The sequence below is a fragment of the Mus pahari genome, chromosome 9 (assembly GCF_900095145.1).
Source record: "Mus pahari chromosome 9, PAHARI_EIJ_v1.1, whole genome shotgun sequence".
NCBI lineage: Eukaryota > Metazoa > Chordata > Mammalia > Rodentia > Muridae > Mus > Mus pahari.
The window spans coordinates 78,977,394-78,996,389 of NC_034598.1; the positions used below are offsets into that span (position 1 = coordinate 78,977,394).

Sequence of the window (18,996 nt, forward strand, 5' to 3'; positions counted from 1 at the left end):
CACCACCACCACCACCACCACCACGATGCCCTGCAAATACTAATTTCATCAGACATCAATTACCTCTCTAGGAGTGCTCTTCTTTCGTCTTGATTATTCTGAACAGTTGCTTCTAAGACAGCAATTTCACCCCGCAAGTCATCCGTTTGCTTCTCAAGCTCACTAACTCTCCGTTGACTAGACTGCCACTCCTTCTTCACAGTACCCAAGTTTTCATTTAATGTTGTGACCTGCATAGTGAGCTTAGCCTCATTTTCTTCATGTTTCTTCATTCCTGCTTCCTTTTCTTTTATTTCAGAATGCTAAGAAAAAAACAGGGAAGGAGAAGCTATTATACAAGTAGTACAAAAATAATATTTCTATTCACTGAAATTAAAATGCCAAAGATATAAATCATAGTGCTTCTCCTGGAAAGGAGGTGGGAGGCTGTTTTTTCTCAAACACTACAATCCTGATTCTGCAACCCAAATGTGGGATCTAAACAGGCTTGCTCCAAAGCTGTGAAGCAGAAATAAGGGTCGGCAAGGTCCTCAGCAGACAGATAAAGTGACACATGTGAGACACTCGTGTGCCAGTGCTGGGGAAGATGCACATGGTAGGTATGAGGAATCAGATGTCCTGCCGACACAGCTCAGCTGACCTGCCTCAGTGGCCCCCTCTCTCTGCTTTCCAACCACAGAGCTGTAAGGCAAGCCTCCATATCAACTACAACATTCTGCAAAGCTATTCGGTGAGATCGGAGTTAGTTCAACAAAGGAAAGCCAGATGCTTCCCAGGAGATAAACACAATGCAGGGAAGAAGCAGGCTTCAGTCATTGTAATTCCAACCCAAACTTTCTGTTGCCAGTTTTCACCCATTCCATTCAGAGTCTCTCAGTAGAAAGATCTTACTGGAGTGATTCAAAGCTCTACTTTAAAACACATTTTCTGCTCTTAAGTTAGTTCACTGACCAGCTTCGCTTCCTTCTCAGAAAACTCTTCCTTCCGCTTCTCCTCCTCCTTCTTCACTTGCTCTCTCATCAGCTGCTGACTCTCCTTCTCCTGCTCAAGAGCTGCCTTCAGTGAGTCCACTTTGCCTTGAAGTTCTAATTTCTGTTGAATTAAAAGTTGTTTGGCATCCTTGAGATTTGTTACTTCCTGTTGAAAGAAGCCAGAAAGCAATCATCCCTATGTACAGGCTAACTTTCTGTTAATGCCACACACACAAGAGAAGAAGGAATCTCAATGGAGAAAACGCTACCACCAGGTGGCCTGTGGGAAACCTACAAAGGATCTTCCTGATTGATACGGGTGTGCCCATCTGACTGTGGTACCACCCCTGGCCTAGTGGGCCCGGGTGCTATAAGAAAGCAGGCTGAGCAAGCCACCACACAGCACTTCTCCATGGTTTCTGCTTCAGTTCTTGCTGCCAGGCTCCTGCCTCAAGTTCCTGCCTTGACTTTCCTCAGCAACAGAATGTGACTTGAGAATTACAAAATAAAACAAACCCTTTCCTCGCCAGGTTGCTTTTGGTCATGGTGTTTTATCACAGCATTCGATAGACAGAAAACACACTAAGAACTTTTAATCAATATGTCAAATGACAGCTGAAATTCATGTAACTTTTCACACCACCAGATATAAGGGAGTCTTTAAGTTCAATATTTAAAACCACTTATTTAGCATGCAAGATATTTACTTCCTACTCACTAATAACTTCACTGAGGTGATGCTCTAACGCCTGTGTTTTAATTACTTCTTGCAAAACTTAGCTCTACACCTTTCTTCCAGTTTGCTCACTTAACATGTAACCATTTAGTCATTAAACATAGTACTATGCTGTGAGTATATACTGACTTACAGAGTCACACACAGACTGGAAGAACAGAAGAATCCGAGATGAACTGCGAGGGAGGCGAATGGTGAGTACGCCCATAGATATGGGGCTGTCAGGGGAGTCCCAGAGAAAGCACCTGAGCTTTCTTATGAAACTGCACAACACTTTACAAAGCTCATGGTACAGAGCTTCTGCAGCCAAGACCCTGTCTATGTTCCTAAGGGATAAAATGCTAAACCATAAGATTAAATCTAAAGTCTTACAACTTGTAAATTACTACTTACAAACAGAACTTTCTAAGTCAGTGTCCCACTTCATCATCTAAACTCACCCTGCAGCCACTCTGCATTATTCAGTTATCAGTGAATAAAAGTAGATTTCAATATGGATATGAATATCATGCAGTAAAGAGTACTCAGCCATACTATTTGTCAAAAACAGTAACATCACTTGTCTAGCATCACTTGTCTAGCACATAGTGGATTCTCTCTCAGTTTCTCTTATTTAATACACATAAATGTAAAGGACAAAATTACAACAGATGAGAAAGATATGGTATTAACCCACCTTTATGCTTTCTTGTTTGTGCGACTTGAGTTCTTCATTGAGTTTAGTGATTTCTTTTTCATGTCTACATTTAATTTCCTCCATCTCTGCCAATTTAGACTTTTCAGTCACCAGTTCTTTTTCCTTCAATGACTGTAGAGAAATTATAAATAAATATAAAGCATCTACTTTCTTGAAAGTTAGTGGGCTAAAATGTTGGTGTTTGTGACCCTGCTGGCACCGTCTACTGCGGTTACCTAGAGCAGATTATGCATCTTCCCTTCCTGTTTGCCTTGATAATGTCAACACTGAGATTAAATACTGTAGAAATTCACCTTTATAACTTCTATTACTATTACCGCTTTTATATAAGGTTCTCTATTTTGAGTAGACTTTTCAATTTATAGTTTATGACTAAAAATAATTAAAATTAAAAATTAAGTCATCTACTATGGATAGAGTTGACACTAAAACAAGATGTGTCCATGCTAAAATCCTTTCAGTTAATTAAATAGCATATGTCAGAACTGTCTTAATTAATCTTAATTAATCATGAATTCAATCCTGGCTTCACAATCTCCACTCCTAAAAACACACTTTTTCTAATTAAAGGGAATTCCATTTTGGAATATAACAGAAAGTTCTATGGTGTGAAAAACGTGCTTATAAAACCACAAAATACAGTAAGAAAACTGGACAGACAGACACTGCAAGGCAGTAGTGATGAGACACGGGACCTACAAGGACTGCACAGTCTCACGCAGTCTCAGTTCCTCTAGAGTGAGGTAAGGTAGAGAGGGAGGTACCTTTTCTCTCTGAGCATCCTCAAGTGCCTTACTCTGCTCCTTTAGCAGCGCCTCTTTCTTTGCTGAGTCCTGCTCCAAAGTAGCTTTGGCGGCTTGCAATTCTTGAATTGATTTATTTTGGTTTCCAATTTGATTTCTGTTTGAAATCAAGTCTTCTTGTGCCAGAGTCAGCTTCTCTTCTACAGACTTACAAAAAATTATTTCCTCGAATTATTATGATTAGTAAATTTCAATAAGCACAACAGTTAATAAAAGCACAATAGCAAATGGTAACTAATCACATGTCAATGGTGAGGATATGCTCTGGTGGGTAGTTATACAAACCTACATGGTACCCTACTCCATACCTGGGTTATCTGGTTTAGCCTAATGCCCTCAGGCTACAAACTAATACAGTAAATCCAAGCAGTATATACTGTAGGCAGGTACAACACTAGGATGAATATCTATGTACATGAACTTGGATAAATATAGAAATAATCAGAAAAAGATACTAGGCAATAGGATCTTTTCAGCACAATTAGGATCTTAAGAGGCTAAAGCTGTTGGGCCTGGTGGCATACACCTTTAATCCCAGCATTCTTGAGCCAGAGGCATGTGTCTCTCTGAGTTGGCTGTCAGCCTGGTCTACATAGCACATTCCAAGTTAGCCGCAGCTGCTTAGTGAGATCATGCATCAGGAGAAGATTGATGGGGAAAAAGGAAGGGAGAGGGTGAGGAAAGACAATGCTGAAGGTTCCCTAGAAATAATTCAAAACCATTTATTGAGTATTTATCTACTTATAATAGGAAGGGATATCAGGTAAGTAACAACTATATCAAATATATCTAGAGAATACATATATGGTTGGAGAAAAGATCAGTGGAGAAATGAAAGAAAACAATTTAAAAAGAAATAAAATTGAATGCTACATATGTACATACATTTTCTAGGATCAATGTTCCCTGACCTGGTAAACACCTTGATAAACAAGACAGAGTTTTCTTATAGGGTATATTTCATAGCTGTTAATATCATTGATTCAATAAATTTAGCCTTATATGTAACTCTGCATTCTGACCAGCCCATCCTCTGAGCTTCCTGTCTCAGTGGTACAAGTGATGTAGTCAATATCATAGGTACTGATGGCTCTAAGTCCCTTTTGTGGTGGTGAACCATGTCAGGTTAACACGCTTTGAATTACTATGGAAGCCAACCTTTGGTTGTGTTGTGAAGGAGTTTCTAGCGACAGACATGTAGATCAATGGAATAGAATTGAAGATCCAGAAATGAATCCACACATCTATGGTCACTTGATTTTTGACAAGGGGGCTAAAACCATCCAGTGGAAAAAAGTCAGCATTTTCAACAAATGGTGCTGGCACAACTGTGGCTATCATGTAGAAGAATGAGAATCGATCCATTCTTATCTCCTTGTACAAAGCTCAAGTCTAAGTGGATCAAAGGCCTCCACATAAAACCAGAGACACTGAAATTGATAGAGGAGAAAGTGGGGAAAAACCTCGAAGATATGGGCACAGGGAAAAAATTTCTCAACAGAACACCAATGGCTTGTGCTGTAATATCAAGAATTGACAAATGGGACCTCATAAAATTGCAAAGCTTCTGTAAGGCAAAAGACAATGTCAACAAGACAAAAAGGCCACCAACAGATTGGGAAAGGATTTTTACCAATCCTAAATCTGATAGAGGACTATTATCCAATATATACAAAGAGCTCAAGAAGCTGGACTCCAGAAATTCAAAAAACCCCATTAAAAAATGGACTACAGAGCTAAATAAAGAATTCTCAACTGAGGAATATCGAATGGCTGAGAAACACCTGAAAAAAATGTTCAACATCCTTAGCCATCAGGGAAATGCAAATCAAAACAACCCTGAGATTCCATCTCACACCAGTCAGAATGGCTAAGATTAAAAATTCAGGTGACAGCAGATGCTGGCGAGGTTGTGGAGAAAGAGGAACACTCCTCCATTGCTGGTGGGATTGCAAGCTTGTACAACCACTCTGGAAATCAGTCTGGCGGTTCCTCAGAAAATTGGACATAGTACTACTGGAGGACCCAACAATACCTCTTCTGGGAATATACCCAGAAGATCTTCCAACTGGTAATAAGGACACATGCTCCACTATGTTCATAGCAGCTTTATTTATAATAGCCAGAAGCTGGAAAGAACCCAGATGTCCCTCAATAGAGGAATGGATACAGAAACTGTGGTACATTTACACAATGGAGTNCTACTCAGCTATTAAAAACAATGAATTTATGAAATTCTTGGGCAAAAGGATGTATCTGGAGATATCATCCTGAGTGAGGTAACCCAATCACAAAAGAAGTCACTAGATATGCACTCACTGATAAGCGGATATTAGCCCAGAAACTTAGAATACCCAAGATACATTTTGCAAAACACAAGAAAACCAAGAAGGATGACCATCGTGTGGATACTTCATTCCTCCTTAGAATAAGGAACAAAATACTCATGAAAGGATACAGGTACAAAGACAAAATTTAGAGCTAAGATGAAAGGATGGACTATCCAGAGACTACCCCATCCGGGAATCCATCCCATCATCAGTCACCAAACCTAGATACTAATGCACATGCCAGCAAGATTCTGCTGAAGGGACCCTGATATTGCAGCCTCTTGTGAGGCTATGCCAGTGCCTGGCAAACACCGAAGTGGATGCTCACAGCCAGCTATTGGATGGAACACAGGGTCCCCAATGGAAGAGCTAGAGAATGTATCCAAGGAGCTGAAGGGGGCTGCAACCCTGTAGGTGGAACAACAATATGAACTAACCAGTACCCCCTGAGCTTGTGTCTCTAGCTGCATATGTAGCAGAAGATGGCCTAATCGGCCATCACTGGGAAGAGAGGCCCCTTGGCCTTGCAAACTTTATATGACGCAGCACAGGGGAAGGCCAGGGCCAAGAAGTGGGAGTGGATGGGTAGGGGAGCAGGGGCGGGCGGTATAGGGAACTTTTGGGATTGCATTTGAAATGTAAATAAAGAAAATAATAATAATAAAAAAAAAAAAAAAAAAAGAAATACCCAGTGAGCACCCTATTTCATAAACGATCCAGCAGATGGGGCTAACGGCACAGACTAGCCCAGACTAGCCCAGTCTGGTCAACCCTGCTGGTGTCCAAAGAGACACTATCAGCCTGAGGTCTAAACTGACAGCTATAACAGCTAAGACAGAAAGCCTTACAAAGGCAAGTGTCATGCTGTAGAATGCTTTCTCTTCTCCCTTCGCTCTCACATTTGAGATCAGCTCACTGAAGGAAAAGAGGAAAAAAAGGTTGACAAAAATAGTCATCCAGTGAATGGTAAAGACGAGGGGCTTCTGGTAAATGCAACAGCTCCTCTAATCCCAGTTCTGCTCTGCTGTGTCAGTGGGCCTGCCTCACTTGCAAAAGGAGCTTCATAACAGAGGCCCCATCACACCTGCTGTAAAACGTTCCCTAGGCCTGCCCTATGCTTTCTCATTTGTGCAGATTACATAAAAGCCCTTCAGTGGCTCCTCACTGCCTTCAGCTCAAATGCAAACTTCTCTGCAAACTTCCCCTGCCTTTCAATGTGTTGAAAAACAAACAAGCAAACAATTTAACACTAATAAAGTGACCAGTTCTAATTTTTCTTTCTTTAAAGATTTTTCACTTTTTATGTGAGTGTATGTTTTGCCTATGTATGTATGCCTTAGCATCAAATGTGTGTGGAGCCCACAGAGGTCAGAGAGACCACCAGATCCTGTGAAACTGAAGTTATGTACAGGCAGTTGCGAATTGCCATGTGTGTGCTGGGAATCAAACTCAGGCCCTCTGGAAAACATAGTACGTATTCTTAGCCACTGAGCCACCTCTCCAACACCGTGGCCTCCACACCAGACCCCACCCCCTGGTTAACCTGTCTCCTGTTGCCCATCTTTGTTTTCCTCAGTTTCCTGTGTCCCTGTGGACTGATCCCTTGCCCTCCCCTGGGCCTGCTAGGAACTTAGGAACTGCCCTTTACACCTTCCATTCTCTTAACTCTATCCTGCTTCCAACCAACTCACACCCAATTACCAGAATTTGTGGAGAAAGATATTTTGGAATTAACTTATTTTACTTGTGTGTGTGCATGCACACGTGCCTGCACGAGCTAATGGGGAATCACAGTCCTGCAGATAAGCAGCTCTCCTGCAGGAGAGAGAATGCATAACTGAATAATCCATACTAGCGAGCTAAGCTTCTTTAAAGATGTCCAGGTTAAAATTTAAACTGCATGTTTTTCATTTTTCCCCTCTACTGTCCCCTTTGTTGTTGTTATTTTTTAACTCAAATATAAAGTCCAATTGTTTTTTACTAAGCATTTAGTATACTTAACAATTTGGATCCTCCTTTTTTTAAACATAAATTCCAAACGTAAGCTAGCACTCCTGGTTGGCTCTGTTCAGTTCCTCCTATCACCAGACATCCTTGGAAAGACTGTATTTCCAAATTCTACCTATAGTTCAGGATCTACTTACATATCAAAGTGGCCTGGTTCCCCACAGGAGCCCATGAATACAACACAAAATATATACAATATTTTACAAACAAAAGTTTTACAGTAGTGCACTTTTCAAAAGGCGATAACACATATTACCATGACGAGAGAGAAGTGGGGTGGTGAGAGGGGAGGAGACAGAGACAGGGCAGAGAAGCTCTGAGGGAAAGGCAGGGTGATGGTCCTCTGTGTGTAAGAACACAGCGTTGGCTTTCCTTTATAGAAAGGATATGCCACGGTTATATAAAATTTGCTACCTTTTTATTTATACCTTTCATTTTAATCAACACGATACCTTATTTGATCATACAGTATTATTAATTAAGGCTATACTGGATTGGCCTGATTTTAATCATTCCTGTAAGTTAAAAAGTTGACAAAAATATAACACTAAGAGCTTGACCATAGTAATGCACTTGCATTTCCCACAGTTGGCTTATAACCAACCAGTCTCCAAAGGTACTCTCAAATGAAGGCTTCAAACACCTTAGAAAAAGCTAATACCATAATATTTGCCCACATTATTTCACTGTAACTCATTTCAAAATGAGTTTTTAATATGTGTGTGTGTGTATCATATCATGATTTTTGTCATAAAACAATCTAATTTTTAAAAAGGAACATTAAAGGAGTAATTTAATAGAAGAATATAATACTTCACAGATATTAACTTCCCTTGCCCATTAGGCAAGGGAATTGTTTCCTGGGCTTTGTCCCATACCACAGTTTACTATACCTTAAGGTCTTGCCTTGTGGCTAGAAGTTCAGACTCTTTGCCATAGAGGTCGGACTGCAGCTGTTTGAGGTTTGCCTGGCACTTCTCGTAGTTGCTCTGCAGCGCTGACAGTTTTCCTTTCTCCACTGCAAGCTCCTGGGCTGCCTGTGATGACTGCTGCTGCAGCTTATTCTCCAGTACTGTCTAAAACATCAGTAGTTAGTTAAAGGAGAATGCAAATAAGAAGCCAGTCAAATATAAGATGAAACTTATACAACTAAAACATCTGAGAAACCCACTACACTGCATTTATGGCCTAAAATTATATTTTAATACAGAGCAACGTATTTTAAATTTATAAAGTCAGAGAATTACCAAACTGACAAGTCCATACTATTTAAAATGCAAATGCAATCAAAGGGAAAGAGAGACGTTCTCCTTGTCAAAGGAAAAGAGAGACGTTCTCCTTGGCAGTTCTAGGTGCCTGTGCTCTTGGGAGCCAGGAACAGCGATGCTGGGACAGAAGACACAGGGCTAGATTTCCTGAGTGACATTTTAAGGCTGAAATAAGAGAAGTTTCCACATAAAAGAAATTAAGAAGCCACTACTGTGCTGACTTGAATATGCAGTTTCTACTTTTGAAAATGCAAGAGTGACTCTGGGAACTTCTTTAAGTCATCTTTATTAATATCAGGACAAAAAATGAAAATTTCACGTAAGTTCAAAGTACTCTAAAATCAACTTATCTTCAAGAATATGTGGGAGAGATATTGGTGCTGGAGAGATGGCTCAGCAGTTAAGAGCACTGACTGCTCTTCCAAAGGTTCTGAATTCAATTCCCAACAACCATATATAGTAGCTCACAACTATCTATAATAGGTTCTGATGCCCTCTTCTGGTGTGTCTGAAGACAGCCACAGTGTACTCATACACATAAAACAAATAAGTAAATAAATCTTAAGAAAAAATAAGACAAATTTAAAATATGTCTATGTATTGGGAAAACATGCTTGGCTTTTTAAAAATAAATATTCTACTTCTCCTAACAGTTCTGACAGGTTCAGGAGGACAGGGCCACTGGGACAATCAAGAGAGTGGAGAAAGATGCCAAGGAGGACTAGGATACTAGGAGGAACGAGCCCCAAGGACTGTGAGTTATAGTAATGTACTGTATCTTTTACAAAGAACTAGAACATAAGAAGGACTTTAGAGTTCTCAACATGAAGAAATGCTTAAAGAAAACAGAAATGCTAATATCTCTAATTTCATCACTAAAAATTGTATACAAGTTTTTAATCTTATATTTATTATCCCTTAGAAGCCAGTTTGCTTTCTAATGAGACAGAAAGGGGGTGGATCTGGAGGGGAGGGAGGTGGGGAGGAGCTGGGAGGAGTAGAGAGCAGAGAAACAATAATCAGGGTATATTATGTGAGAAAAAAAGCTACTTCCAATGAAAGGAAAAATGTACACAAGTATAGAATTATCCCTACATCCATCCTATGAATATATATGTAGTGTTTTAATTAAATAGCTACTGGTGAGTTGCCTCCACTCCAGTAATTCCACATTCAAGTTTATGCCAGGAACCTAATTAAACTCGGTAGTCATTTTTAAAAAAAGAGACATGATGTCTTCTTTCATTAATGTTGCTACATATATAGATGTATATAATTTTTAAAAAGAGCAAAAAGGTATATATGGGCCAGGCGTGGTGACACATGCCTTTAATCCCAGCACTTAGGAGACAGAGGCAGGTGGATTTCTGAGTTCGAGGCCAGCCTGGTCTACAGAGTGAGTTCCAGGACAGCCAGGACTATACAGAGAAACCCTGTCTCGAAAAAAACAAAAACAAAACAAAAACAAACAAACAAACAAAAGACAACAACAAAAAAAGAAATGTAAAAAGGAAAAAAGGTTAAATAGTATAAGAGCTTAAACAGAAGTGGTGGGACGTGGTAGTGGCTGGGAGGAAGGGAGCAAGGGATCTAAGTATGGTCAAGAGCACTATATACATAACTGCAGTTGTAAGCAAAAACGTACAAAAATTACACATGACAATTATATTCCAAGTTCTGATTACATATGAAAGACTAATATTTCTTCATGAACTAACAAAAAGACTAATGTTTCTTCATGGCCTATGTTTTTAGAAAATTATTTGTATATAATGTAGCATAACAAACACCTGGTAAAGATAGAGCTTCATGCGTGTTGTTTCTGATTTTGATTCTTTTTACTCTAGTAGTATAGCAGCCGACCCCTAATGACATGACTGTGTAGGTTAATCTGTAGACTTAAGGACTGCACCTTCTTCTCTAAAGACCATATATAAGAACGAACAATGAGAAAGATCTTATTTTGTTCAAATGTCTTATACTAAAAACAGCCTATTCTGTTAACTCATTCTGGACAAGATGAGAACATGTTTAAGAATGAAAACCAGCATATTATCAATAAATTGTCCCTTCATTCTTGGAAGGAAAAGCATTCTGATTTAATGTACACTGTCAAATATACTATAGGAAATCTGACCTTGCTGCATTTTTAAAATACATTTTACTTCATGGTTTTTGTCAGTTTTCCCACAGTAAGAATGATTTATTGTAAATTTCTTTAAATTCTTCTAAGACAGCAGAAATGTGACATAAGAAATTGTCCCAATAGCAAACATTGCTTCTATGTATTAGACAAACGATTATCAAAAATTTAAATAATACATTAGCTGATAATTCCAATGAACATTCAGTCTTAAACCATGTATCAAATATAGGCTTTATATTTAACATAATTTTAAATATGTACAACTTATCTATAATGCAACTCTCATTTTAATACCATCTGAACGCCCACATATTTCTTTCTGTAAGGTGTAAACTGCTTTTATCAATACCTTTTGTGAAAGAGCATTTTTAACCTCTCCTTGAAGTGCTTCAATTTGTTTCTTCTTTTGTTCGGTTGACTGCTTTAGCTGATTTATGTTCCCATGAAGCTGCTGCTCTTCTTTCTCCTTTTGCTTTAATGTACTTTGAGCCTGTGAGACTTCTCCCTTGACTGAATTGAGTTCTATCTTCAACTGCTGAGAAGTCTAAAAGAAATTGAAACTTGTTTGACTCATTTATTCATTGAAAACACATTTTCTGAGTATCTGCTATAAGATACACAGAACTTTTCAGAGATATTATTGAAGCTTTGGCCACCTTCTAAGTATAACTTATTTCATAGGCAATTAGTGACATGAACTCTTTGGTTACTGTGAAGCAGTTCAGAAATATCTTCTGGTCACTAATATTGTCATTGTTTATGTGGTGTTAGTTTTTGTCAGTTTAACCTAAGCTGGAGTTATCTGGGAAGAAGAGCTTCAATTGAGGAACTCCCTCCAGACTGGCCTGTGGGCAAGTCTGTGAGGCACTGTCTTAACTGATGACTGATGTGGGTGGGCTCCACCCGCTGCAGGTGCAGTCACCCTGGCCAGGTGGTCCTGGGTATGTAAGGAACAAAGTGAGCAAATGTTAGAATAAACTACTGAAGAACACTTCTCCAAGACTGTGCTTGAGTTCCCGTGTTGGCTTCCCTCAATAATGGGCTGTGATTGGGATACATAAGCCAAATAAATCTATTCTTCCCAATCTGTTTTTGGTCAATGTTTTATCACATAAATAAAAAAGAAAACTCAGGAAAATACATGAAATAAGTCATGTTTAAGATGCTATTATTTTTTTCAACTATAATGTTCTTTAACCCTAACTAAAACTCTTACAGTTAGTTGATTCAATTTTCTCTTTTTCTTAATTATATTTCTTTATTTGTCCCTTACATTTTAAATGATTGTTAGTGATAACTAGAACACAAATAACAATTTTAAAATAAACACATGAACCATTTTACTTTATAGAAATAAATGTTCTCTTGATTTCTGTATCGAGGTGAGAAAAATTAGGAACTACAAAAGCTCATTATATTTTACATATTTATAGTAAAAGAAAACTGTACCTCTTTCTATTATATTTTACATATTTATAGTAAAAGAACACTGTACCTCTTTTATTATATTCTACATGTTTATAGTAAAACAACACATACCTCTTTATTCTACACGTTTATAGTAAAACAACATGTACCTCTTTCTCTTTCTCGAGTGACGTTTTCAGTTCACTCTGCTCCTTCAGTGCACTTTCTGCCTGTACTTGAAGCTGATGCTTTAATTCTTTACAAGCTTTTTCCTAATAAAGAAATATCACACTGAAAACATCCATGATAACTTACAAGTGATTTATCAGTTTAAAAGAAACATAGAAGGAAATAAACCAGCCACTACACACATGCCAGTTAGGGCATTTAAATAAGATAATGACTTCTACCTGTGAAAAGAAATGTAAACAACTAACCAAATCTAATATAGCAGCTTTTCCTTTCTGATTCTCTTTCTCAAATTCACTTTTGGAGTTTTTTAAAGAATCAGAAACTTTTGACAGTTTTTCTTTCGTTGTAGAAAGCTCAGCCAGGAGAGCGTCCTTCTGTGCCTTCACTGCTGTCAGCTCTGTGACCGCAGCTTGCATCCTGTCACTCAGCTCCTTGTGCTGTGTCTTTGAATCTTGACTTAACTTTTCAAATTCTTGTTTCAAGACAACCTTTTCTTCTTCTTTCTTGGTGAGGGTTTGTTTGATATTTTCAAGGACTTCAGATTTATTCTGCAGATCCAATTTTGTACAAGATACTCTGGATTAAAAAAGAATTTTTAAAATTAATGTAATATAAAATGTATCAACCAAAATTATTCATAAGTGATTACTGAGTCTTGAATTTTTAATATAATTCAGAAGAAAAAGTAAAATAATTTTTAAAACACTGAAAACTGCCTTAAGACATCTCATTAGATGCACATGGTTTCCTCAGGAAGGGCCAAGTTATTTATATTTCCTAACTTAATCAAGTCTTGACCACCACCATTTACTCATCAGAGAAATTCAGGTAACAAATCCTAAGGGTCTACAACAACCAGCAAGTTTTCCAGGTCCCCTAAAATATTGAATCAGTGTGTTATTTGTTGTGCATAAATGGGACTCTCTCTCTTCTCTTAGAAATATAAAACATATTTTATGTTGATAAATTTGAATATCAAAGCATTTAACATCATGTAGTAAGATATTTTTTACTTTACTTTACTTTACTTTTACTTTACTTCACTACTGCGAGCAGTGCTAGCCCTGGGCAGATAGTCCTGAGATGCATGAGAAAATAGGCTAAGCAAGCCATTGGGGAGCAAGCCAGTAAGCAGCACCCTTCCGTGGCCTCTGCTTCACCTCCAGCTCCAGGTGTCTGCCTTGACCTCTAGTCCTGCCTTCCTTTGATGATGGACTCTAATCTGTAAGATGAAGTAAACCTTTCCCTCCTGAGATTTCTCTTAGTGTTTGATCACAGCCAGAGACAGCAAATTAAGTATTCAATAACATCAAAGCAAAGTTGAAAAAATCATTCCTAATGAGAAAAACTCCATTCTGTGCATAGTATAGTACATCAAAGTAGAAACTAGGCTGTTCTTAGGTGATACATACACATTGCAGTATTTAAATTTTTTATATTAACTATTTCAATCTAAGTGAAGGCTCAGGAGAAACTGGCACCATGTCACTGCTGAAGAGGGACTCCAACTCCACAGAACTAAGTGAGCAATGGAAATGGAGCTGACCTTAACCAAGTAATAAGACTTTATTTTCACTGACATTAGCATTGGCAGTGTATACAACCAGCACTGTGTGTGTGGGCGCGTACACTCATACACACACACACAAACACACACACACACACACACTCTGAAATAAAATCGCACTTTGTGACTCTCTAAGGACGGTGTGAACAGCCAACACCTTAGGGATGTACAGTGGGAGGCCAGCTTACACTTCCTTCTGCTCCTGGAGCTCTCTACTCAGCTCTGCATTTCTCAACTCCAGGTCTGTGCTCAGCTGCCTCTGCTGCTGTAGACTCTGCAAAGCCTGCTCCTTGCTGGCTTTAACTTCAAGAGCATCAGCTTCTAGTTTCTGTGGGTGAAGTACAGCATTCATTTGAATTTTGACAATGACTAATGATTAAATATTATAACATTTGGTCTGCATACAAATTGTTATTGACAATATACAAAATGCATTTATAGAAATCCATTCTGAAACCACCACTGAATGAGGAAATTGTTCTAATTAGAGTCTGTCAGATAATCTAGAATAGGCTTTTACATAAATCAGTGGTTATTTTTAAAATTAATTACAAGAGAATCAATTAAAACATAAATATTAAAAATGCAAATGTTTGTCAATTTAAGTTCAAAAACAAAACTAAGTAACAGGCTATTCCCATATCCACTTAAGATATATTATCTATGTATATGCAGTTAATAACCACAAAAATAACAAGATATTTAACATAAAATTGAATGGATTTGTCATGTAGCCCTCACTGTTTTTTATACTGTACCAGGCATCTCATACATATTATGTGTCTGATTTTTCAAATTTATAAAATCAAGCTACTATACACAGTTTTAAATAGAAGCAATGTGTTTTCATTTCATCAGTGTGTGTGTGTTCTCACGTGTGTGCCTTTGGGGAGTGTCTGCAGGTGGAGGACAAATATCAAAACTGAGTGTCTTTCTCAATCTCTCCATTTTATTTTTCTGAAACAGGGTCTGTCACTGAAGCCCACTTGGAGATACAACTAGGCTGGTCAAACATTAAGTCCCAGGGATCTTCCTTTCTCTGCCTGCCAAGCACAAACACCACAGGCTCTTTCCATCATGCCTGACATTTTACGTGGGTACCAAGTATCCAAGCTGGGGTCCTCCTGCTTACATGGCACGGCTTTACTGACTGAGCAATCTCCCTAGACCTCATTTAAGTATTTTTTAAATGAAGCACAAAAACATAGACATTATACATGCCAGTGGGGTACCTAATAGTGTTATGCTTAAACCAAGTTAGACATATCTCATTTACCTTTGCTGTGCAAAAACTTTCAAAGAATCATTTTTCTACTTTTTTGAAATGTACAGAATAAGGTGTTATCTATAATCTAGTACTGTGCAACAGCACCCCGGATACTCTTGTTCTGATGACAACTATTTTAGAAAGGTGCCCAGGTAACGCTATCTCTGTTTCCTTTTCTGTAACATTTTCACCTATTCTTTTGAACCATATCTAATCTGTCATTACTACTGCTGCTGGCATTTTAAAAGAACAACCCATACATAGAATTGTAAAGGCCATTCTTTCATATTATACTGGTATAGATGTCCATATAGAACACTCATCTCATAATTCTATAATCATACAGCATGCGTCAACTGATCATGGAAGTGTAAGTAACATGCAAACCTAAGATTTTGTTGTTGTTGTTGTTTAACTGTTAGAATTTCCAGAACCAAATTAAAGTTTTTCCTGATCTGTCTAATTATTTCATCTTTTAGTAAACCAGCACCTCATTTAGAATTATCTTAAAGTAAGGTTGAGCTTATGATGGTTAAAAATGCATTACTAAATTAGAGACAAATTCCAAAAGGTATGGAAAATTTTAAAAAGAATAAATACCACCATAGAAGAAATATTAGATTAGAATAATATCTAGGGAAATGGAAAAATCAAAGGGAAGAAGACATTCTATAACAAGACTTATACTGTTTGATGTCTCCTGGAATACGTTTTCACTTTACAATAAACTAGCACTATGTTAATTTTTATTTATAAAAGCTACCCATTAATGAAGGAATTGAAAATAAACATGGAATTAAATTAATTGATAAAGTGATTTTTAATTTTATACCACTTTGTCTTTCTCTGCTACGTAACAGTCTCTGAATCTGTAAAGGTCATCAGACTCCAAAGCTGTGAGTGGAAAATATGACAAATTCGACTGGCATTACACAAACCTTAATGTGGCCTTCTAAGTCTTCAACTTTTTGTTCTAAAGAGAGGTGCTTCTCCTTGTAATCCTTAAGATGGCTTTCCAGCTGAATGCAGTGCTCCTGCTTCTCCTGAAACTTTGCAGTGAGCTGATCCAACTGCACACTGACCTTATTTAACTCCTGAAGGAAGACACAGTTGAAGAAAATTTGTACCACTCCAATATTCAGTAAAAGTAAAACTGAAAATTATAGTTTTATATAAGAAAATATCTGGATAAGCCTTCAGATACATTCAGTGACTTATCAGCCATTTTCTTTATCTACTAACAAAGATTGAGTTGTACATACAAATTAGCAAGCTAATTTGTGCATCAGTTAACTTAAAATATTTTAGATTATTTTTATGCATATGAGTTCTGTGCCTGTGTGCCAGTGAAGGTCAGAAGAGGTCATCAAATCCACTGAAACTGTCCACAGACAGTTGTGAGATGCTATGTGGGCATTGGGAATTGAACCCAGGTCCTCTATAAGAACAATGAGGGCTCTTAGCCAGTGAGTCAACTACCTCTTCAGCCCTAAACCGCTACAGCCAACCCAGGCCCTCATACATGCTAGGTAAAACCTAGGCCACTGAGCTACTTCCACAGCCAGTTAACAAAGTTTCAATAATTTTCTAGAATTATTATCTAAAGGCTAAAACATATGGCAGATCATTAAACAAGTTAGTAGAAGTAACTATTATACTGTAGCTGAATGTTTTCAATTTTCAAAGCACTATCTAGAAATTATATTCCAAAAATACTGTAGTTGTTACATCTTTAACACTTGCTTAAGTCACTAGAATATCCAGTTTCATAGAAAGAATATAATAAAAATTACTAGTACGTCTGCCACCCATGGGATTTCAGTGTCAATGTTTTGATAACTTTTCTGCTAGTCTTCTCTGTATATTAATTTCTCTTCTACTTGTTTTATGTACTGACATTAACAGGCTGAGGCAGTAGCTCTGTAGGAGCTAGCATTCCTAGAATGTGTGTGGCCCTGGATTCGATCTCCAGCACTATAATAAATGAATAATCAATTATGTAAATAATATAAAAATACGATCCTACTTGCATACTATTTTATTTTAAATTTCTTTATTTTATCACAACAATTTACAATAAAACTTTCTAGTAGTTCTCTAGATTATATGCAGCTGCATAAATTCACATCTTTTTGGTATAACTCATTTTTTAGCCATTCAACTTATTATTAATCTATTTTAAATTCCTAGATCACTATTATACTTTCTGTATTTAGTACCAGAGATAAAAATACAATATTTGTAGTTATTATTCCCTTAGCATAAAACACTATAAAATATGGGAAATTAGCAAAGAAATAGTTTCATTATGGCATTTCCTTAAATACTTCTCTTGATCACCCTCCAAGACTTTTGCCCCTCATTTCCCACCCAATTCATATATATCCCCTTATATTCCCTTCTATCCCCTTAAACAGTCCCCTCTCAAACACAAACACACACACACATACACACACACACAGAGTTTCCCTCTATAGTGACTAGCACAGCTTTATATTTGTATACAAGTAGAGTCTTTGTTACATATGAAATGCTCCAGACCAGAAAATCTGAAACTTCAGGTTTTGGAATATAGAATTCACAGAATAATAACCCTTAATCATGTGCTCTAAATCCATCATTGTTGCTAAAAAAGTTTTGTATTGGGGATATTTTTGATGTCAAATCTTTTGTGTAAGTAATTAATGGTCAGCCTGAATTTCCTTAGTGGTTCACTTCCTGCTTACAATGTTTTAAACAACAAGGATATTAACAAATACTCATCAAACAAATGCTAGAAATTGTTTATTGTTTCATCTTTTTGATGTTTGCTCAAGAATTTTGTTAGGAATGCTTAGACAGATAAAGAGTACACCTTTATGTGGTTGCTTTTATAAATATTTTCACATTATCATTTCCAACTCTGATCACATGCAAGCATTTTTCCAGATGTAAGTAATATGCAAGTATCAAAATTGCTTACGCATGATTTCATGTGTATGAAGGAAAATATTAGTATGTGTACACCAACCAAAACATTCCCAGTCTCCCTACCTGTTGTTTATCTTGTAATGCATTTTGAGCGGTGTCCAAATGATTCTGAAGATCAGCTCTTTGAGCAGTTTTTGCTGCTTCTGCTGATAGTAATAATTCAGTTTTGGCTTTAATCTGTAACAAAGTTTACAAATTTTTAATTCTATATTTAATTGTCTTAATTCTTAAGACATATTGATTTTGTCACAAAACTATTAAAAATTAGGTTCGTTAGTAGAAAGCAATAATTGAGACATTGAAAAGTATATATGTGAAATCTCCTAAACAGAAGTGGGTAAGGGAGAAGACTTCTAGTGATGGTCACCTAACAGCAGGAAGCTGTTCCTGTGACACCAACCCACAGTACTCTGCCCCCTTGTGAAGAAAATGGTTCTGGGCATCAGGATACAAGGCTGTGATCCAAGCATGTTAGAGGCAAAGGCGAAAGGATTCTGCGCTCTAGTCTAGTCTATGTTAGATGCTTAGATCCTATCTTTAAAAGACAAATAACTTGTATATTTTTTTCTGAAGTATTTTTCAGGACACATCTAACATTTACCAGTATATCACAATCAACTGAACTACGCCATTGA

At 37.4% G+C, this 18,996-nt stretch overlaps 1 protein-coding gene across 5 annotated transcripts in view; it reads right to left on the reverse strand.

Moving 5' to 3' along the window:
• Eea1 (early endosome antigen 1) overlaps positions 1–18,996 on the reverse strand; it is a 100,624-nt gene that overhangs the window by 5,248 nt on the left and 76,380 nt on the right. For all 5 annotated transcript variants that reach the window (XM_021205009.1, XM_029542222.1, XM_029542221.1 and 2 more), the window contains 11 exons: positions 18,425–18,538; positions 16,330–16,485; positions 14,313–14,452; positions 12,803–13,133; positions 12,536–12,637; positions 11,308–11,502; positions 8,438–8,620; positions 3,169–3,354; positions 2,384–2,515; positions 952–1,137; positions 64–302 (listed from right to left, as the gene is read on the reverse strand). In XM_021205009.1, the coding sequence (XP_021060668.1) occupies positions 64–302; positions 952–1,137; positions 2,384–2,515; positions 3,169–3,354; positions 8,438–8,620; positions 11,308–11,502; positions 12,536–12,637; positions 12,803–13,133; positions 14,313–14,452; positions 16,330–16,485; positions 18,425–18,538 (1,964 nt within the window). The remainder of the gene's footprint in view (positions 1–63; positions 303–951; positions 1,138–2,383; positions 2,516–3,168; positions 3,355–8,437; positions 8,621–11,307; positions 11,503–12,535; positions 12,638–12,802; positions 13,134–14,312; positions 14,453–16,329; positions 16,486–18,424; positions 18,539–18,996) is intronic.